Source organism: Copadichromis virginalis, linkage group LG11 (genome assembly GCF_057382275.1).
Source record: "Copadichromis virginalis isolate Kocher_CV1m ecotype Utaka linkage group LG11, C_Virginalis_male_GT1.1, whole genome shotgun sequence".
NCBI classification, from domain to species: domain Eukaryota; kingdom Metazoa; phylum Chordata; class Actinopteri; order Cichliformes; family Cichlidae; genus Copadichromis; species Copadichromis virginalis.
In genome coordinates, this window is record NC_140628.1 from 14,097,561 (window position 1) to 14,114,440 (window position 16,880).

General features: G+C 40.0%; 1 protein-coding gene across 3 annotated transcripts in view; it reads right to left on the bottom strand.

The window, feature by feature from the left end:
• The window catches only part of LOC146698207 (CUB and sushi domain-containing protein 3-like), a 259,780-nt gene that overhangs the window by 25,574 nt on the left and 217,326 nt on the right, over window positions 1-16,880 (bottom strand). For all 3 annotated transcript variants that reach the window (XM_085473236.1, XM_085473239.1, XM_085473238.1), the window contains exons 57-59: window positions 11,473-11,655; window positions 8,525-8,701; window positions 1,195-1,377 (exon numbers count right to left, since the gene is read on the bottom strand). In XM_085473236.1, coding sequence (XP_085329362.1) covers window positions 1,195-1,377; window positions 8,525-8,701; window positions 11,473-11,655 — 543 coding nt within the window. The remainder of the gene's footprint in view (window positions 1-1,194; window positions 1,378-8,524; window positions 8,702-11,472; window positions 11,656-16,880) is intronic.

A 16,880-nucleotide genomic window follows, 5' to 3' on the forward strand; every position in this document is an offset into this window, starting at 1 on the left:
GCACGTTAATATTGAATAGCACTAATAAAATATTACAATTACTGTCAGACTGAATTTTGTAATTTTTTAATCTTCAAGACAAGGTTGAGAAGATTAGTAGGGCAAGAAGTAGCCTGGCTTAAACAGCTACTTATGAGCTTAACTATCTTTGGATCCCCCCCCCAAAAAGTCTTATATATGGGTTACAAGTAGAAACACAAAAAACAAACTCAAAGGAGGTTTGAACCTCTCACAACCTGCCTATTTCATTTCATTTGTCCTTTCGTCTACCTCAAGAGGCCTGCTTCACTGTAACTGAGACAGCAGCCTGGGAACAGTTCCTTAGCAACAATGAGCCCCTATTAGCCTTGTGGGCTCTTCCCCTTCCTGGTGTACTCTTGAGCTGTTCGCTGCACAAGTTAATCTTCCCTGCAATACTTACTTTTGAGTGTCAAGCGCAGAAATGCTAATCTATGCCTCCACTCAGGCGTCATAAATCACGGAGTGATGTATCGCTGATGGGCGTACAACAGCTAAGTCCTCTTCCTGGATTTTCCAACTTTGATGTTAATCATAGAGTAGAATGGGCACAAACTTCAGGGAGAGGACTCCAGTGATTAACTGTTGGGGTACAATTAGAGGTATCCTTGTGGTGATGGAGAGGACTTATTAGCCATCCATCACCAGGTGTCAGAGAACTTTTAGCATCGGCTCTTTGCATTCACAGGTGCAACTCTAGACTGGGGGATGAAATCATCATAGATGGAGATATATAGTTTTTTTTTAATCCAGCTGAGAATGTGGCCATAGACAGTGAAGCATAAAAAGTAGCAAGATTTTTGCATTAAATGGGTGATATTTTGAGAAACACATTAAAAATGGCTTTATCTCTATGTGTGGATGTGTACGTTTCAAATATATGCACCTTATTATGCAAATAGGTTTATGTCTTTCAGTGTCATTGCCATTTGCATTATCAGTGCGCTTAAGTGAGGAGTATATGGCAGTATCTGACTACACAGGAAGCCTGTGTCACCTTTCTTGCTAATCTCATTAGATCTCTGGATGTAAGCATACACTTTAGATTGTGCGTGACAGTGTGCTGGCATGCCAAGGTTGTTACAACGCTGTCTGATGGTTATCAAGGTTGAACGTCCACCGCAGCAAGTCTTTGATACAGTGTAGGAGAAATGCGTATCTGTGGGAGGTACTTGCCTTGACATGCTGGCATGGTTCCACTCCACGTCCCATTGCTGGTGCAGGTCCTGGTGAAAGAGTTGTCCCCTCCCACCATCACATACCCCAGTTGGCACATGAACGTCACATTCTGGCCCACTGTGGTGTCGTCGCCAAACCTGAGTCCATTTGCTGGGATACCGGGATCGCCACAGGTGATCACTGCCATTGGTAGTAAAAAATAAGCGCTGCATCAGAAATCATCCTTAATGGTGTGGAGTGAACTTCAACATGAAACATAAAGCAACATTTCTATTTTTAGTCTTCCTTTGTATCATTAATCATTAGTTCTTTTCCTAATCTTGCATTTATTTGTGCCACTGCGACATCACTGTGTACTTCATCATGGTTAGGATTATTCTTTTCAGGTTTAATAATGATACAGCGGTCATACTAATATTTTATCAAATGACTGAAATATCTGTGACATTTACAGCTGTGCATGATGATCATTGCTACACCTCGACCCATAATTCATACCCAAGACAGTGACAAGAACAGGAGATGTCTGCACAAAAAACACAAAAAACTTAACGCTGCGTGTTTGCCACCAGCTAGTCGGTAGTTATATGTTCGTGACTGGTAAATGTTAATTGGTTCTGAGTATTCTTTCACTCGTATGAATCAAATTGTTCTGTGTAGTCGTGAATTGCCAGAAGCAACGTTGGTTCAACTTAAGTATGACTGATCAGGGTATTGCCTTTTGTGTGATTTGGCAGGTCTGTAATGAGCTGTTGGACATGAGAGAGTAGAGAGTAGCAATTCACCTCTGAGGGACATTTATCTGTAAAGAATTACTGGAAAAACTAGCTTGGCTGCAGTTTTACAGATACATAAAAGTACTTTTCTTCTATGTTGTTTGTATTTCAGCTGGTCTTTGTAATCGATGAGGCTACCAGTGTGGCTTCTGGATCTGAATAGTGAAGCCAGTGAACACTTTGAATCTGCTTTCTTTCTAATGGAGAGCATGGGGTGACTTATCTATCCCAAAGGAAAAAGACAGCACACTTCCCTTGAACTATGACCTCAGTAAACACTTCCCTGGAGTGTTTTTGGTCATAATTATAGTTTTAAGTCACATTTCATACAACATTTATTTTGTAAAATATTTCCCATTTGCAATCAAAAAGGAAGGTAAAACAGGTTAGGTATCTGAACTGGTCAACACTGTGAATGAAAAGGTGTGTACCATTTCCCTCGGTTTTTGCATCCAGCTCTTTACTTGTTGCATTCTGCTACAAAATATCAAGATAGTGGAAGTCAGAATCCCCACCTTTGGGCTTTAAGAGTCAGCTTCACAAGCCAAAAGGTGCATACAGCCACCATTTATGTGAATTTATGTTTGTAACAAAAGTTGCTTACTTGGACTTTTCAGAAAACTGAGATTCAGTTTATTTCATTACAATCCTTAAGTTCTTAAAAAGAAAGCTACTTCCATTGGATGTCCTGAATGGGAGCTGAGAGCAGAATATAGTGACGTGGGGTTTTTAATGATACTTTTAGATACACTGAGGTTTTAGTCTGAATGTAATAATTTTGTAACTGAAAGCAACATACAAGCAGTTTCTCAAATGACTTCTAAAAGCCCACGTGACAAATAAATGATAGGTGGACAGTAATAAAGTAACAATGAATCATTATTTTATAAAGCAGCTCTTTTAGATGCCGTCTAAGGAACACAGTATTCGTTGGCCTCTTAAGTGTTCGATGCATTAACATAACTAAAAATGATTTCCAGGCATCTGACATAATGTTATGTGAAAATAAGGAATAGCTACATTGCCAGTTTGCTGTGCACATGACATAAGACTAAGTGACACCTACATTGTCATAATACTACTAACAGTAATCGTAATGTTTACTTGCACTTCTCCATTCTAGATTACGCCACTCTAGTTATATAATTTGTCTAAATCAGCAGAGGAACTAATAAAAATAATAATAATGTATTTTGTGCAGTCTCTTCTTTTCATATCCCTACTCTTGGCTTCTTTTCATGGCACAATTTCTCCAAAGTAAACAGATGGCTGAGTGTTGGCCCAGTATGTTGTCAGGTCTTAACCCAGTGCTACCGCTGATGAAATTATAGTTGCCAGCCTTTATTTGATTGCTTTTTCATAGCCCTCGTTTCATCTCGGAGGCTCTAATTTGTGCATACTTATTACAAAATCTTTCCTGACTTGTTCACCTTAATGTAAGAAGTCAGTTTGATGCATATGGCTGTCACTGCTAACGCCTCCTCCCTTAAATTAATGTCTGTTTGTTTATTTTTGGTTATTGCCAAGGAATTCAGCACTTGGAGATGTATTTCCTTCCTGGGTAAAACCAGCTTTGTATTCTGACAGAACACATGGGAAAAGCTGGATTCTTCATTTTACGAGATTGAAACTGATGTCACTATGTGAACAATCTAGTCTCATTTATTTTGAAAATTAACATAAAACCACAACAGCACCCTTTATGCTTGTTTGGCATGTATAGTCATTTGTTGTGTGCTTTTTCTGTTAACTGAAGCAATGCCGTACTGCATCCTTCTTACAGATTCCTGCCCCAAATATCATAATCTGACAAAGAATAAACTGCAGTGGAGCTGGTACTGATACATTTGATGTTTAATGTGCAGTTGTCATAATATTCCTCACCCAAAGTGGTTCTGTGGCTCTGCACACAGTAACTTACTACTTATTAAACTTGTCATCAACTTCCAGTCTAAGTCAGATAACGTAAACCATGTTTCGAATTCTAATGTAGTAATTACACTACAAGGACAAGCTTTTCTGTGGTGCATTGTGGAGGAAAGATAACATCTGGGTCTCACCAAAGCATGTAAGGTTCATTTTCTGGTAATATTGACTGTCTGAACAAAAATTTGCCTGTGTGATATTTGACAGGAAATGTGAAAAATACTCAACTTCAGATAGGCTTACACCAGCCATTCCCTAAGTCAAGAGTGCTGCCGCTTTTATTTATTAAATAAAGTTTAGTATTTACTAGTAAGATTTATCATCCTCTCGAAATTAATGTCAAATAAATTATTAGTTATTAGTTAGATATTTACTATTTAATATACATGCTCCAGATATAGCCACTGAAAACTGCCACTTTCAACCAGAGGTCAGCCGGCTGACTGTTAACTCACAGCGAGCTCTCAGCTGAATGTCAGAAGCTAGGCATCCACCTTTTCTTCTCCTGGGGAGCGTCTACTTTCCACTATAAACACGCCTCTTTACTCAACTGCAGAGTGTGTGTAACTTATCAGCTGTTTGGGCTGCATAGCATTTTTGGGGGGGGCTGGTTCAGGAAAATACAAAGAAAATGATTGTTTTTGTACCAGTTTTGTGTAAATACCTGCTGTCAGTGATTCCTGGGATACTGTTTATACGTGTTAAAATCACAAACAGCCTACAGCGGATCTTTGGCCAGAGTTTTTTTGCAGTCATTGGCCTTCTGAGGGGGGGTGGGGGGGTGAGAGAGCTGTTTGAACGATCACCTTATTGTGACAAAGGAATCCGCTGTCTGTAAAAGTTACCCTTAAAATTACTGCAGCGATTTATCAGAGCATGGATGGATAGTTAAAAAAATGCAGGTGGTTCACACCCAGCAATTTACTGCATAACATATTTTTACAAGTTCTTTTTTTCAAAGTGTGTATTTATTTATTTATTTATCATCAGCATCCAGATGGTTCTTTTCCATACATTTTGAGTGGTTTTTCTCTACATTCAGGTTGAGGGCTCATATGATGATGATGATGATCTTTGATCGCACAATCACAAGAAACAATATAGAAAATGTATAAAATAGGTATCAGCTGTTGATAATCTCCCAATTGCATAGTTGATAAAATAAATCATATCCTATGGGGGCAGAGTGCTGTTTCAATGGTCACTCATGAAGACCAGGTTGAACAACAATAACTGTTACTTCTCAGCATATGGAGTTTTTCCTATAACTAAATAAATAAATGCTGCCTGTTGGACATTTATTTGCAGGACATGTACCAGTTGTTGGACTTGGAGTGTCCCATTCAGAGCACAAAAGTTTTAAACTAGAGTATTAATATAAATCGCAAAGGTGATAGACCAAGATTAGCTGCAGACAACTTGAGAAAGCATGCATATGCTATGACTGTTAATTTATTTGGAAAGCATAACTGGCGAGAATTACCAATAGTTTTAAGCACAGTGCCAAATCGTTGTGGTTCACTCCTACACCCAGTGTTTCACTCATTAATTATCAAAAATATTCAGAAAAAAGTGCCAAATATTTCTGACAGAAATACACACACTTAAACATATTGTTGCGCAATCGCAGTGAGTTCAAATTTCAATTTAAAATTTGCATTTTGTATAAGAACATTAGCAATGCAATGAAATAATCATTTTATGCTTTCATGTTCAGAAACACAAGTCAGCAATAATCTATCCAGCTTGTTCGGTCGTTTAGCCATGTAAATCAGCTTTGTTGGACCAAGGACACGTCTAAAACCTGCAGGACACCGGCCCTGGAGGCCTGGAGTTGGACACCTGTGCTCTAAAGCAATGCGGCTCCACACTGCTCCCCCTGGTGGTTACACAAGATATTACCACTGGTTTTCCTAAATACTACTTAGGGGCATTACTACTCATGGTTGCATCATCCATGTCACAGGCGGGAGATGTCATTACAAGCACCCATCACCCGGCAATTGGCCAGAATTCCACACATGACAATACAGTCACTGATGAGGTGGCCATTATAAGTGTCTGTATCTGTACGAGTGAGTATTTATCTATCTGCATTGTTACTGAATCACAATAACTCAAAGAACAGACACAGTTTGACATCTTCAAGATAAAAAGTCATTGACAAAGAATGATAAATAAAACCTGTTTTTTGCATGTTATTCTACAAATTTCAGGCAACAAATACAAGAAAGCATGGCTTTCACATGCTGCGTCACATATGCTTATGGTCTGGATTACACCTGGGTTTCTGAATCTGTACTAAGATTATGCACAGTATATATGAATGTTCACTGCATATTTAGTGTTGCCACATTTTATATGCACAGTTCATTTGAAGCCACCAAAATTACACATTATCTTCAATTAAGCATGGCACATCTCTTCAAACCCATGTCAGAAGCTGCTGGCATAAATCAAGGACAGCTCATAAAGATTTTAGCCGGTGTCAGGTGACCATCTTGTGAGGAGGTGGAAAAGTCATCTTTCCAGAAGAAAGGCGCAGAAAGAAAGAGGAAACAATGTGTGTATACAGTTGTAAATCTTTAATTATGCATGTCTATCTATGGGAAGTGAAAACTCAAGTTAAGCAAGCACAGTGCACAACAGCTGCAGGCTACCGACTTCAACAATTTAACTTAACTATGCAGCTTCTTTCAGTGCACTTACTTGCTGTGAGAAATTAAGTCAATAAGCTGCTTCCAGTAAATCTTCATGAACATTTTTTTCTTGCTTCTTGAAAGTTTAATATTGTTTTCTGTACTGTGATATACTTTGGGAACGTTAGTAACATATACTCAGATTCTACAAGGAGAACAGGCTGAGATGGAAGCAGGTGATACACTGTGGTGACCCCTAAAGGGAGCAGCCGAAAGAAGAAGTAGTAGAAGAAGACCAAGAAGTGACACATGATGCTATATCACTGATTTTCTTTTTCTAAAGCAATGTGAGCCGACCAATTACTTAGTATATTTTAGCTACTTAGGAAAAAAGAACTCCAATTTGAAGAAACGGATCGCTTCAGAAATGCCTTCATGTACAGTAATCCCTCTGCACCACTTGGGGAATCCAATACTACACTTAAACTGACAGAGAAACGCACAGACAAGAGAAGCGAAAATATGATGATAGCAGAGAAATCAACTGAATTAGAGTGTATTAAACGGCAAATATTCTCACTTTAAAAAAAAATCCCTGTTCGCCATTTATTTGACAAAGTGCTTTTATGGTTTTAGTTCACAATTCACTGAGCAACTCTCTTTCCTTAATACACTTCATCTCATTTGCTAATTTCTGAACATGCTCTATAAATTTCATGTATCATCCGCTAAGAGTTTCTGGGGAGAAAAAAATAAAGTTCAAACTTTTCTCTCTCCCCTTGAGAGTGTTGTGTGACTTTGATCTGGTAACCTACATGATCGATTACCCATGAACCGTGAAAATGATTGCCTCCTTAATGAAGGCACAGTGAGCCAATCCTGGCATCCTAAGTGTTGATGTCCCTGAACTGACCACTAAACTTTAATGTGAGGTGATAGTACAAAAGAGAAGAAGTTTGGGGATGAGCACGCTCCAAAGTGGGAAAAAGAGCTAAGAAAGCTCCTCTGCTTTACTGCACGTTTGATCATTATTATTCAAACCCATTTTTTCCCCAGTCGTTCGCTTTCTTCACTCCTTCCCTGTGCATCTCTCTCCAGAGACCCATTTCAATCCAGAATTGAAAATTACATCCACACCATTTATCTTTTTCTTGTCATTCAATAACAAGCAAAAAGAATAAGGAAGAGAGAATATGGGGACTTTCAGAGAGAAGAACAATGTGTAATTTTGTTTCAAAGTCATCCTGATGCAAACTGAATATAGATTGGAATACTTCTTAATTACTCTGAGGCTCATTTGCCAAGATCCAGACAATAAAAACTGCCTGACATCTTTGATGCTTCACTGGGCGAACAGGCTCAAAGAGATTTGTCTTAATCGATATCATATATTTCAGCAGCGCTCCCGGCACACGTGATTTCAGATGAAAGAGGGCACAACATCAGGTTCAATGTCCATCGTGTTCAACTTGATCATACATTATACAAAGAACGAGACTGGCTGCTGATTCAATCTGCTATGCTAACAGTACATTCGCTGTGCATTATTGTGCTGATCATCCTTTTCCACATTGAATTTGTGTTTACCCATCACACCCAGAGGAGTGCCTAATCGTTCTTGTCCTATTTTCTAACTTTTTCTTTGTGTGCGCGTGTGTTCTAGTTCTTGAGTAACAAATTCAATGACTGCCAGACTTAAGTGTGACTGAACTAAATGTGATTAACGAAGCAACACTGAAATCCCTAAGATGTGTGTTCCCTGTTCACCGCAGTGACAGAATCTGGACTATGCCTGACCACATCTTATTGATCAGACACCGATCACAGCATAGCCTTTAACAGTGACTACTGACACAGCTGCTCTTCTTCTCATTTTCTAATGAAAGTGTGAACGCTGTGCAGCGGAGAGGCCTTTTAAAGAAATCCACCATGACTACGAGACACAACTACATCGTCCTTTCATGTGTCTGTGTGTGCAAAACTCACTTGTGCAGTTTGGAGCTGTGCCAGACCATGTGCCATTTGCCAAACACTGGCGTGTAGGCGAACCAGTGAGGAAATATCCTTCCATACACGAATACACGATAGAATGGGAGAAGGTTGTGCCATCCAAACGGGAAATACGACCGTGAGCCGGGGTACCTGGATTCCCGCACTGTACCGCTGCAATACAGGGGAGAAAAGACAGGATGTGAAGGTCAGAGGTGTAAAATAGTAATGGATTTTCTATTTTCCATATCAGTGGGTTAGAAGCCCCGAAGGTGGCTTCAAGATGACTTCTGAAGGTCCCGAGGGGATTAAATGGCTGTGAAAGGACATATTCACGCACTATACTGTGAATATAAATATTTATTTATGGAATAATTGCTGTTTTGCCTTTGACCTGCTGTATGTTTGCAGTTTCTTGACTTGTGTCTGATTAACTCTCAGGTGGAAAGTCTGCAAAGGGCAGACTGAAATCCTCGGCTTGTGTTCCTCATTATGTCTTTGTGCCTCCCATTACGGGACGTAAGAAAGCACTGCTGCTTGTTTTTTTGTTTTTTAGAGAAGCTGTGAATAAAGCAGTAAAGAACAACTAATCTATAGAGCTTTATTAAGAGAGGCTAATGAGCAGAACTGATGCAGTGGTACACAAAACCTTATCGCAGTATTGATGAGTCATCAGTAAATAAAGTGCAGTTTGTGTACTGTCAAGTCCTACAGTACATCTATGGTGATGGCAGTGCTGTCTAAAAGCGAGGGGGTAATGTGAACAGTTACAGCTAAGGACTCAGGGCGCACTTATAATGATAATAAAGCTGAAATGTGGCTGAGCAATCCTATGATAGGGAGAAAAATGTTTCCAGTGCGGTAGAAAAGCACCGGGGATTGGGATTTTTTTTTTTTCCCCCACTCAGGAATCCCTTTCAGTGTTTTTGAAATCTGCTCATTTTTTTCACTGAAGAGTAGAGAGGACAGTTTGTTTCATGTGTTTTTCTTCTGCTTCAAATCATGTCTAATTACAAAAGTGATCTGCTCTCTCAATCACCTAATTGCCTGGAAAATGTGAAATAGTGATTCTAGTAGGAGACAGACGTGTTGCAAGTGTGGTGGTGATTTCTCAATTAACATGTGTGCATACGCAGAAACTCACTGAGGTGCAAACGCATCACTCAGCCACATACCAACATACCAACTGCCAGCATGCTCACAGCTCTGTTCTGCAAATGCACACACACACATGCGTGAGCACATATAGCCACAGAATGTATGCATGTGCTGTTGTGTGTATTTACCAAAAATCAAGTGCGGCAGCCTCTTTTCTCACCTCTTTTTAATAATTCAAGATCGACACGATGACAGACACACAAAACAGACCCTCGTGGCAACGTGAGATGTATATCATGTTGAATATCCACACTGAGTGTTTTTCCGGAGACTGTAAAGGGGTTGTGGATAATGAATGGATGGACTTTAACATGAGACAGGGTTTTAGATCACAAGCAGACAGCACAGAAACACATTCAGGCTCCAGTGAATTCCTGTCCCCCTCCCTGACTCCCGACGGTTGAATGGATAGTTAAAGTAATCTTTAAATCAGGAGTTCAGCTGGGAGATGGACAGATAAAAAGCTAGTGGAAGAGAGACGCTTGGTAATAAAGAGAGGGAGGAAGAGGTTGAACACAAAGTGAGGGAATGAGAGGGAAGAGGGTTAGATGGCAGATAGGGATGAGAAGATGGCTAGACAACGAGATTAAGACCGAGAGAAATCAGAAGAGGAGGGGCCTGTGTTGGAGAAATGAACGCTAGAGAAAGGGGGGAAAAGAAAGAAAGAAAGTCAGGAGATGGAATGAAAGGCAGAGTAGTTCAGAGGACCTGTGCATTTGCTGATTATATTAAAAATGACACTGGCACTCATCCAAGCTGGTGGACAGTAAGCTGAGGAGCGGAGAAGCAGTCAAACATTTGCATCAATATCCGGTTGACCCCTGGGGCTAATTTATGCAAGATGTAGAGCTGGCATTCTGTGAACTAATATCTTCAAAATCCACAATGATTCATTTATCACAATCCAAAAGGAACTTGGCTTTAGGTGTCTAGAATTAATGAATTTTTCGGCTGCAATCTGGAAGCTAGTCACAGCACCATGTGCTGGCAGAAAATACCAGACTGCAGCAGAGAGCTATTTATCCATCTGCTGCAGTGCTGCGTTTGCGAGCTTTTTGTATGTGCTAGAATGCAGCCAATATGTTGCATACATTGTGTGTTTAAGCAAAGGCCACGTCCTGTTTGAAAACTGTGGATACCACAACCGATGCTGATTCTTTATTTTGCACTTGCACAATGCTTAAAGTGGCTTTACAGCAATTTGTACTATACTTTTAGAAACTTTGAAAGACTTCTGAAGTTCTCTTCTAACTTTAAGCTTCAGGCCTTCCCATAATGCAACCATTGTCTTTTAAATCGTAAGCCCAAGGGTTATTTCACGTCTTTTTTGGTAACATGAGTTGTATATTAAAACTTGAGACTCTCTCCAAAGAGACAATCCTTTTCATCAGTTGATTACTGCTTCCTGCAACAACCAAACCCAACTTTATGTGGTGGAGTGCCCCTTTGACATAAAGCAGAGGTTCAAGAACTTTGTCTGGATAACCCTACAGTATAATCCAAATAAGGTTTAAAACGGATAAAGTCTGATCGCTGAAAAAAGAAAAGCCCTTCAAACCAGATATCTGGTAATATTCAGTGCTGCATGTTTCTTTTCTTTCTACCAGAAAGACAAGAAACTATCGGGATTCAGTACGTGGCCTCATGGAACCACGCAGCTCCCTCTGTATCTGTAGGAGCTTAAATGTGTGCCTTTGTGTAAAGAAATATTTGTGTGTTAGCTCTCAGTTTGACTCCAGCGTGTTTCATACATAACATCAAAGCGATATTTTAAAGGTTTCTCTTACGTTTGCAGAACGGCTGTTTGCCAGACCAGGTCCCATTGGGGAAGCAGATCCTCTCTGCTGAGCCATACAGTGTATGTCCCACTGCGCAGGTAAAGCGCACTTTGCTGCGCACTTTGAAGTTCCCTGCCTCCCTGCTGGCATGGGCAGGTGTGCCTGGATCCCCACAGGTGCCCGTCGAGTCACCTGCAATGAGAGATAAAACAGACATTGAGCAATGAAAACAAGACGGCGAAGATGCCATCCACCTCATGGACTGTGTGTACGTTCTCAGATGGATCCTTTTAAGTTTGTACGGCAGTGAATTGCAACGCAATGTTCCTGTCTGCCAGACAGAAGACAATACAAAGAGGGCTTAGACTCAAACTGGATAATGCCTGAGTCTTCCAGGAACCAGTCGTAAAACATACAATGCACCGATGAGCAGTTGTCACCATGCCAACAGCCTGGAGGACCAATACTTCTCATAATTTTGACACCAGGAGCTTTCTGTCCATAAAATCAGCAGAGCTAGCATTAAAAGGCAACCAGCTGTGGCTATGAGAAATGATGAATACAGTTTGACCTCTAGAGATAAATGCTTTTTCATTATCTTGAAATATACCTTCTGTCCTTTGTTCTGTGGAGGAACATACAGTACTTTCAGTGTCACCACCTCACACCACCTATCATGCATGTCTGTGAATTAAATCATAAAAAAAGTTGCTGTCTCTCTCACTAATTCCCTTTATGTTTCCATTAGTCTTGTCTCTGTCGGCTGAAAGAAATAGGACGTGTTCTCCTTCTAAGCCATCGGAAATGAGAGAGAGATGACAGGTATGGAATCAGGGCAGTGACATCACTGCTGAAGATTTTACGTTGCGATGAAGAGCAAGCCTAGCTGAATGGTGCGTTTTTAGGATGGAGTCTTTGGTGGGGTAGTTTTGTATTCACTAGAGACATCCATCAGACCAAAGGAAAGAAGCACATAACACTAACTGCCACTACTATTGTTGCTGCATTCTCTCACAGAAAGGAGTTGAAGATAGAAAAAAAGTCCAATGTTTGGCTTCAGAGGAATAACAGAAACAGAGAGATACAGATTTATAGAAACAGACATTTAAATTGATAGAAGGATAGATGCACAGATAGATGATCTCTCTGATGGATTTATATTTATTGGCTTTAAGATCCTGTTCCTTGAGCTGTGCACACACCCCGTGCATCACTGCCTGCTTGATTGCAGCTGTTCTCCGTTTACACAGCAGCAAACAGCTGCAGTAATACTGGACTTGTTGACAAAGCCTCGCTGCACAAACACAAAGCTCATATCTTCTACACACATCCCACTGCTCAAATGTGCACAAACTGCATTAGTCAGGTCAAGGGCCCACAGCTGGAGAAGATAAGTTTGTGTTTGGCCATGAATGTGTATATCATTCCATATATATGTGTGCCATTACAGCATACATGTGAGTGTTTGTACTTGTTCTCATCTCTGTGTGCAAGTTCAGAATATGCATGCATATCGCGCATGCAAGTGTTGTGCGTATGTGTCTCTCTATGTGTGTGTGGGTGTGTATATATGGCTCACAGCAGCTGTCGGTACTTCATTAGTCTCCTCTGGTTAGGTGAGGCAGGCTGACTCGGCATGCACTGTGACAGCTATAATCTTACTAATTGGGATGGTGGTGATTTGGTTTGAATCGGGAGTTAATGTCCGTTCACCAGGCTCCCTTTGTGAGGAAATAATAAGGCCTTCAACTCAGCCATGCAACAGACTAGGACAAAAGGGGAATGGACTGGCAAGAGGTTTTAAGACCCATCGTACTAATTAACAAGAGACGGCAGATGAGAGCGGAAGGATAGATGCATAGACGGGCGCATGGATGAGAACCGCTGCTGACGCTGGGCTGGACTTCTGATTAATTTATAGTTATACTTATTTTGTTGCTACTGGCGATGAATACTCTCTGAGAATGATAATGTGGTATTTCCATAGCACTGATAAAGCTATCTCTAGACAATGTAGCAACCTTTCTGTAAACAAATATGGCCATCAACAAAGCAGGAGCTTAGAGTAAAAGGACGAGACATCATGCAGGGCCTTGGAAAAAAAAAGAGAGAGCGAGAGAAACATTTAAACACAGATTAACATTTTCTAGATAGATAACATGGTTGTAGTAATTCTGACAATTCTTTAGGCTGATGTGCCAGTTAAAACTAGGTGCTAAAGTGTACACTTGCACTGATTTAAAACTCTGCAGGCATTTGGTGCTTCGCAACTTCACTTCCTGTAGGCAACAACCGAGCTCCAGCTGTGTTGTGGTTCCTGTTTCTGCTACAGCTGGAACAGATGTTTACTGCCAGGTCTAAATTCATCAAGCCTCATAATGATGAGCTAGTGAGCTACAATGGTACATTCTTCCCATTATAAGCTGCAGTTTTCATAGTTAATTAGGAGCTCTGCTGCAGTTACATATAATACTGTGTGACAACATGATGGAACGAAGCCTTCCCGATCTGTATCAACATAATCCGAGTTCTGAGTGTCACAGTTTCCTGCTCGAGTCTGTATTTAGATACTGCACCTATAGCTTATAGTTCTGCTTGTCAGTCCACATTAGGGATTCGTTAGAGATATGAAGGTTTCATCTGTTCTTTTTCTGGGCCTGAGTGACTGCACTGCATACATCTGTCAGAGTGAAAAAAAAAAAGAAAAGATAAAATGGCTGAATTCTTTAAAAAAAAAAATGTATACATAAATTTTAATAATATGCACACATCCAACTGTTTAGTTTAAAAGTTTAAAGATGTCTTGAAACTTAACAAGCTTGTCAAACTTATCCCCTTAGTTTGTAGTAGTGATGTAAATTTACACATGTCAGGAATGTCTCTTGCAGCCACTTTTATATGCAGTATTTCATATTCCAGCTATAATCAGTTAAACAGTTGTACAATGTATGGGTGAGTGCAGGCCCTTTGCTAAAACCTGAAAAATACTGCCACAGCATAGTGGAACAGTGGTTAGCACCGACGGCTCACAGCAAAAAGGTTCCTGGTTTAAGGCCAGACTGGGGCCTTACCGTGTGAAGTTTGTTTGTTTGTCCTTTCTGTGCCTGTGTGGGTTTCCTCCAATTACTCTCTCTACCTTGCACAGTCCAGACAATGTCAGATTATTTGTTGATTCTAAATTCACAATGGGTGTCAATGTGAGCGCAGACGCTCCTCTGTCTCTATCTTTGATTCTGTGACCTGCCCACCCATGATGTGGAAGAAAATGGAAGGATGGGTCTGAAATTTCACTAAATGTCTTGAAACTTATCAATGCTAAAGATAATTAGCTTTTTGTTAGTGATCTTGTAAAGTGTGTCCAAAGAATATACAAGGAGACCTGTAGGTGCATACCTGGGGATGTCTGTGTTTTAAAACCAACGCCTTTGAAGGGGTCTGAGAAAAAGGCTTCGAATGGCAAGTTTATATGTTTAAGTGACGCATAGATTGAGTTGCCTGGCCTCAATAACCACAGTTATGCAAGGAGGATTATAGGTGAGTCATTCAACACCAAGAACACACCACCACCTGCTAAGCAAAGAGGCAGAAGCATCATGCCCTGTGGCTATTTTCCTTCCAGTGCAACTGGTGCAGTACTATGCCAAAGTCTTGAGCCATTTCTCTTTTCTTAATATTTTGCTTCTGAGGAACCAGATTTTCTTATATTTGTTTAAAGTGGTGTTGAGTAGTAGCTCCCCAAGGTTTTCTTTTTAACTACACAAATAAGTTCCCAGAGATGATTCAAGATCATTTTTGATCACAAATGTATTTGGTTTGAAAGAAGTACTTTACGTTTAAGCAGCATCTGCTATATTAATACAAAATGTGTTTCAGCACAAAGTTATTTAATCTGCATTTTGTAATCTAAGTATATACAAGGAAAGTCGATAGTTTGTGACCATATTTTTCCTTTAACTTCTTGGGTTACAGTAAACTAAAGGTTTCTTATTTCCAATTGAATTATCTGGTTGTTGTGACCCAGGACTGTTGGTCTGCAGGACAAGTTTCTCCAGGGATTTACTCGCTTAACAGCAACATTATAGATAGTCAGGAACAGATCTGATTTTGGCTTCAGTGGTCAAATTTTTCACGAGTTGATGTTGATTATGTTTAGACAAGTTAAATAAAAAAACAAGACTGGCGTTAACTGTTTTATTTATTTAGCCAAGAATAATGCAGTGTATAAAACTAGGTTTCCTCTGATAAAAACAGGAATTTTAGGGTAGTGTTAGAGAGGGTTAGGGTTAACCCTATTTGAGCTCATGCTGATCAAATTGCCTTGCCATCAAACGCCAAACTGCTTTTAAAATCTAGGTGATAGGCAATAAAAATAAAAATACCTGGAATCATTATCTAGCTTTGTAAAACCAATAACAGTACAATTATATGCTTTATTGGTTCACAAGACAATGTAGGTTCCAAGAAAGACTAAACCTTTGTGCATTTGTTTTCTCTGTTTTATTTTGCAATGAAATAATGAAATGAAAACTATGGGGGATAAATTTGAGACTGTGCTTCCTTGTGCATCTGCGCTCTGCCCTAGGAATCTAACGTCTGTATTGCCTCAGTACTTCTCAACTGTCTGAGCAAATAGAATATAAGTATTAGGTAAGTAGAGAGTTCACACTCCCATTGAAAGAAGTGGAAAAAATAACCGCCACACAAGTCTGCTTACAAATATTACTTCTGGGTCAGTGAGTTGAGCAAAGAAAGTGAACATTCAGTAAAGAGAATCCACTTAAATGGTCAGAAATGCTTAAGTGTGATGAGAGGAAAGTGCTCAGGGGGGATTAAGGGGGAAGTTTGAAGTTCTGCAGACATGCTATAAGCCTCTCTCTTTTTTTACAGTTTTCAGAAAACATCAAGGGGAGATTCACGGGCCTAATGTACTGAACATAGTACACAAAGTTGTACAAAAAAAAAAAAAAAAGAGGTTTTGTCAAGGGTGATATCGCTCACTCAATTTGAGTGTCTCAGCAGGAAGCAACAATTGTGTCGCCAAATTCTTTGGTTTAGGTCCAAATATATACATCCGGATCATGAAGAGAAACGATGAGTAAGGGCTACGGTTCGGCACTAATCTGGCTCTGTGTGCTTTTTCTGGTCTTCATCAGCGAAATGCAGATATGTCAGATAAACAGGAGTGCCTGCTCTAAAAGTGAAATACTGCTTTGAGTAGATGGGAAAATTGTTCGCAATAATGAGCAAATGTACATTAAATCCAGTAAGAGCTCCACAGGGCCTTAATTTGTGGGCAATAAGTGGCTCACTTGGCTGATATCTGACCCAATATCCCATTAATACTAGCACACTGAAGCCTTTCGACATTGTGTTGCTGTATTCATTTGAATAATCTGGTAGGTTTCAAATAAAATGCA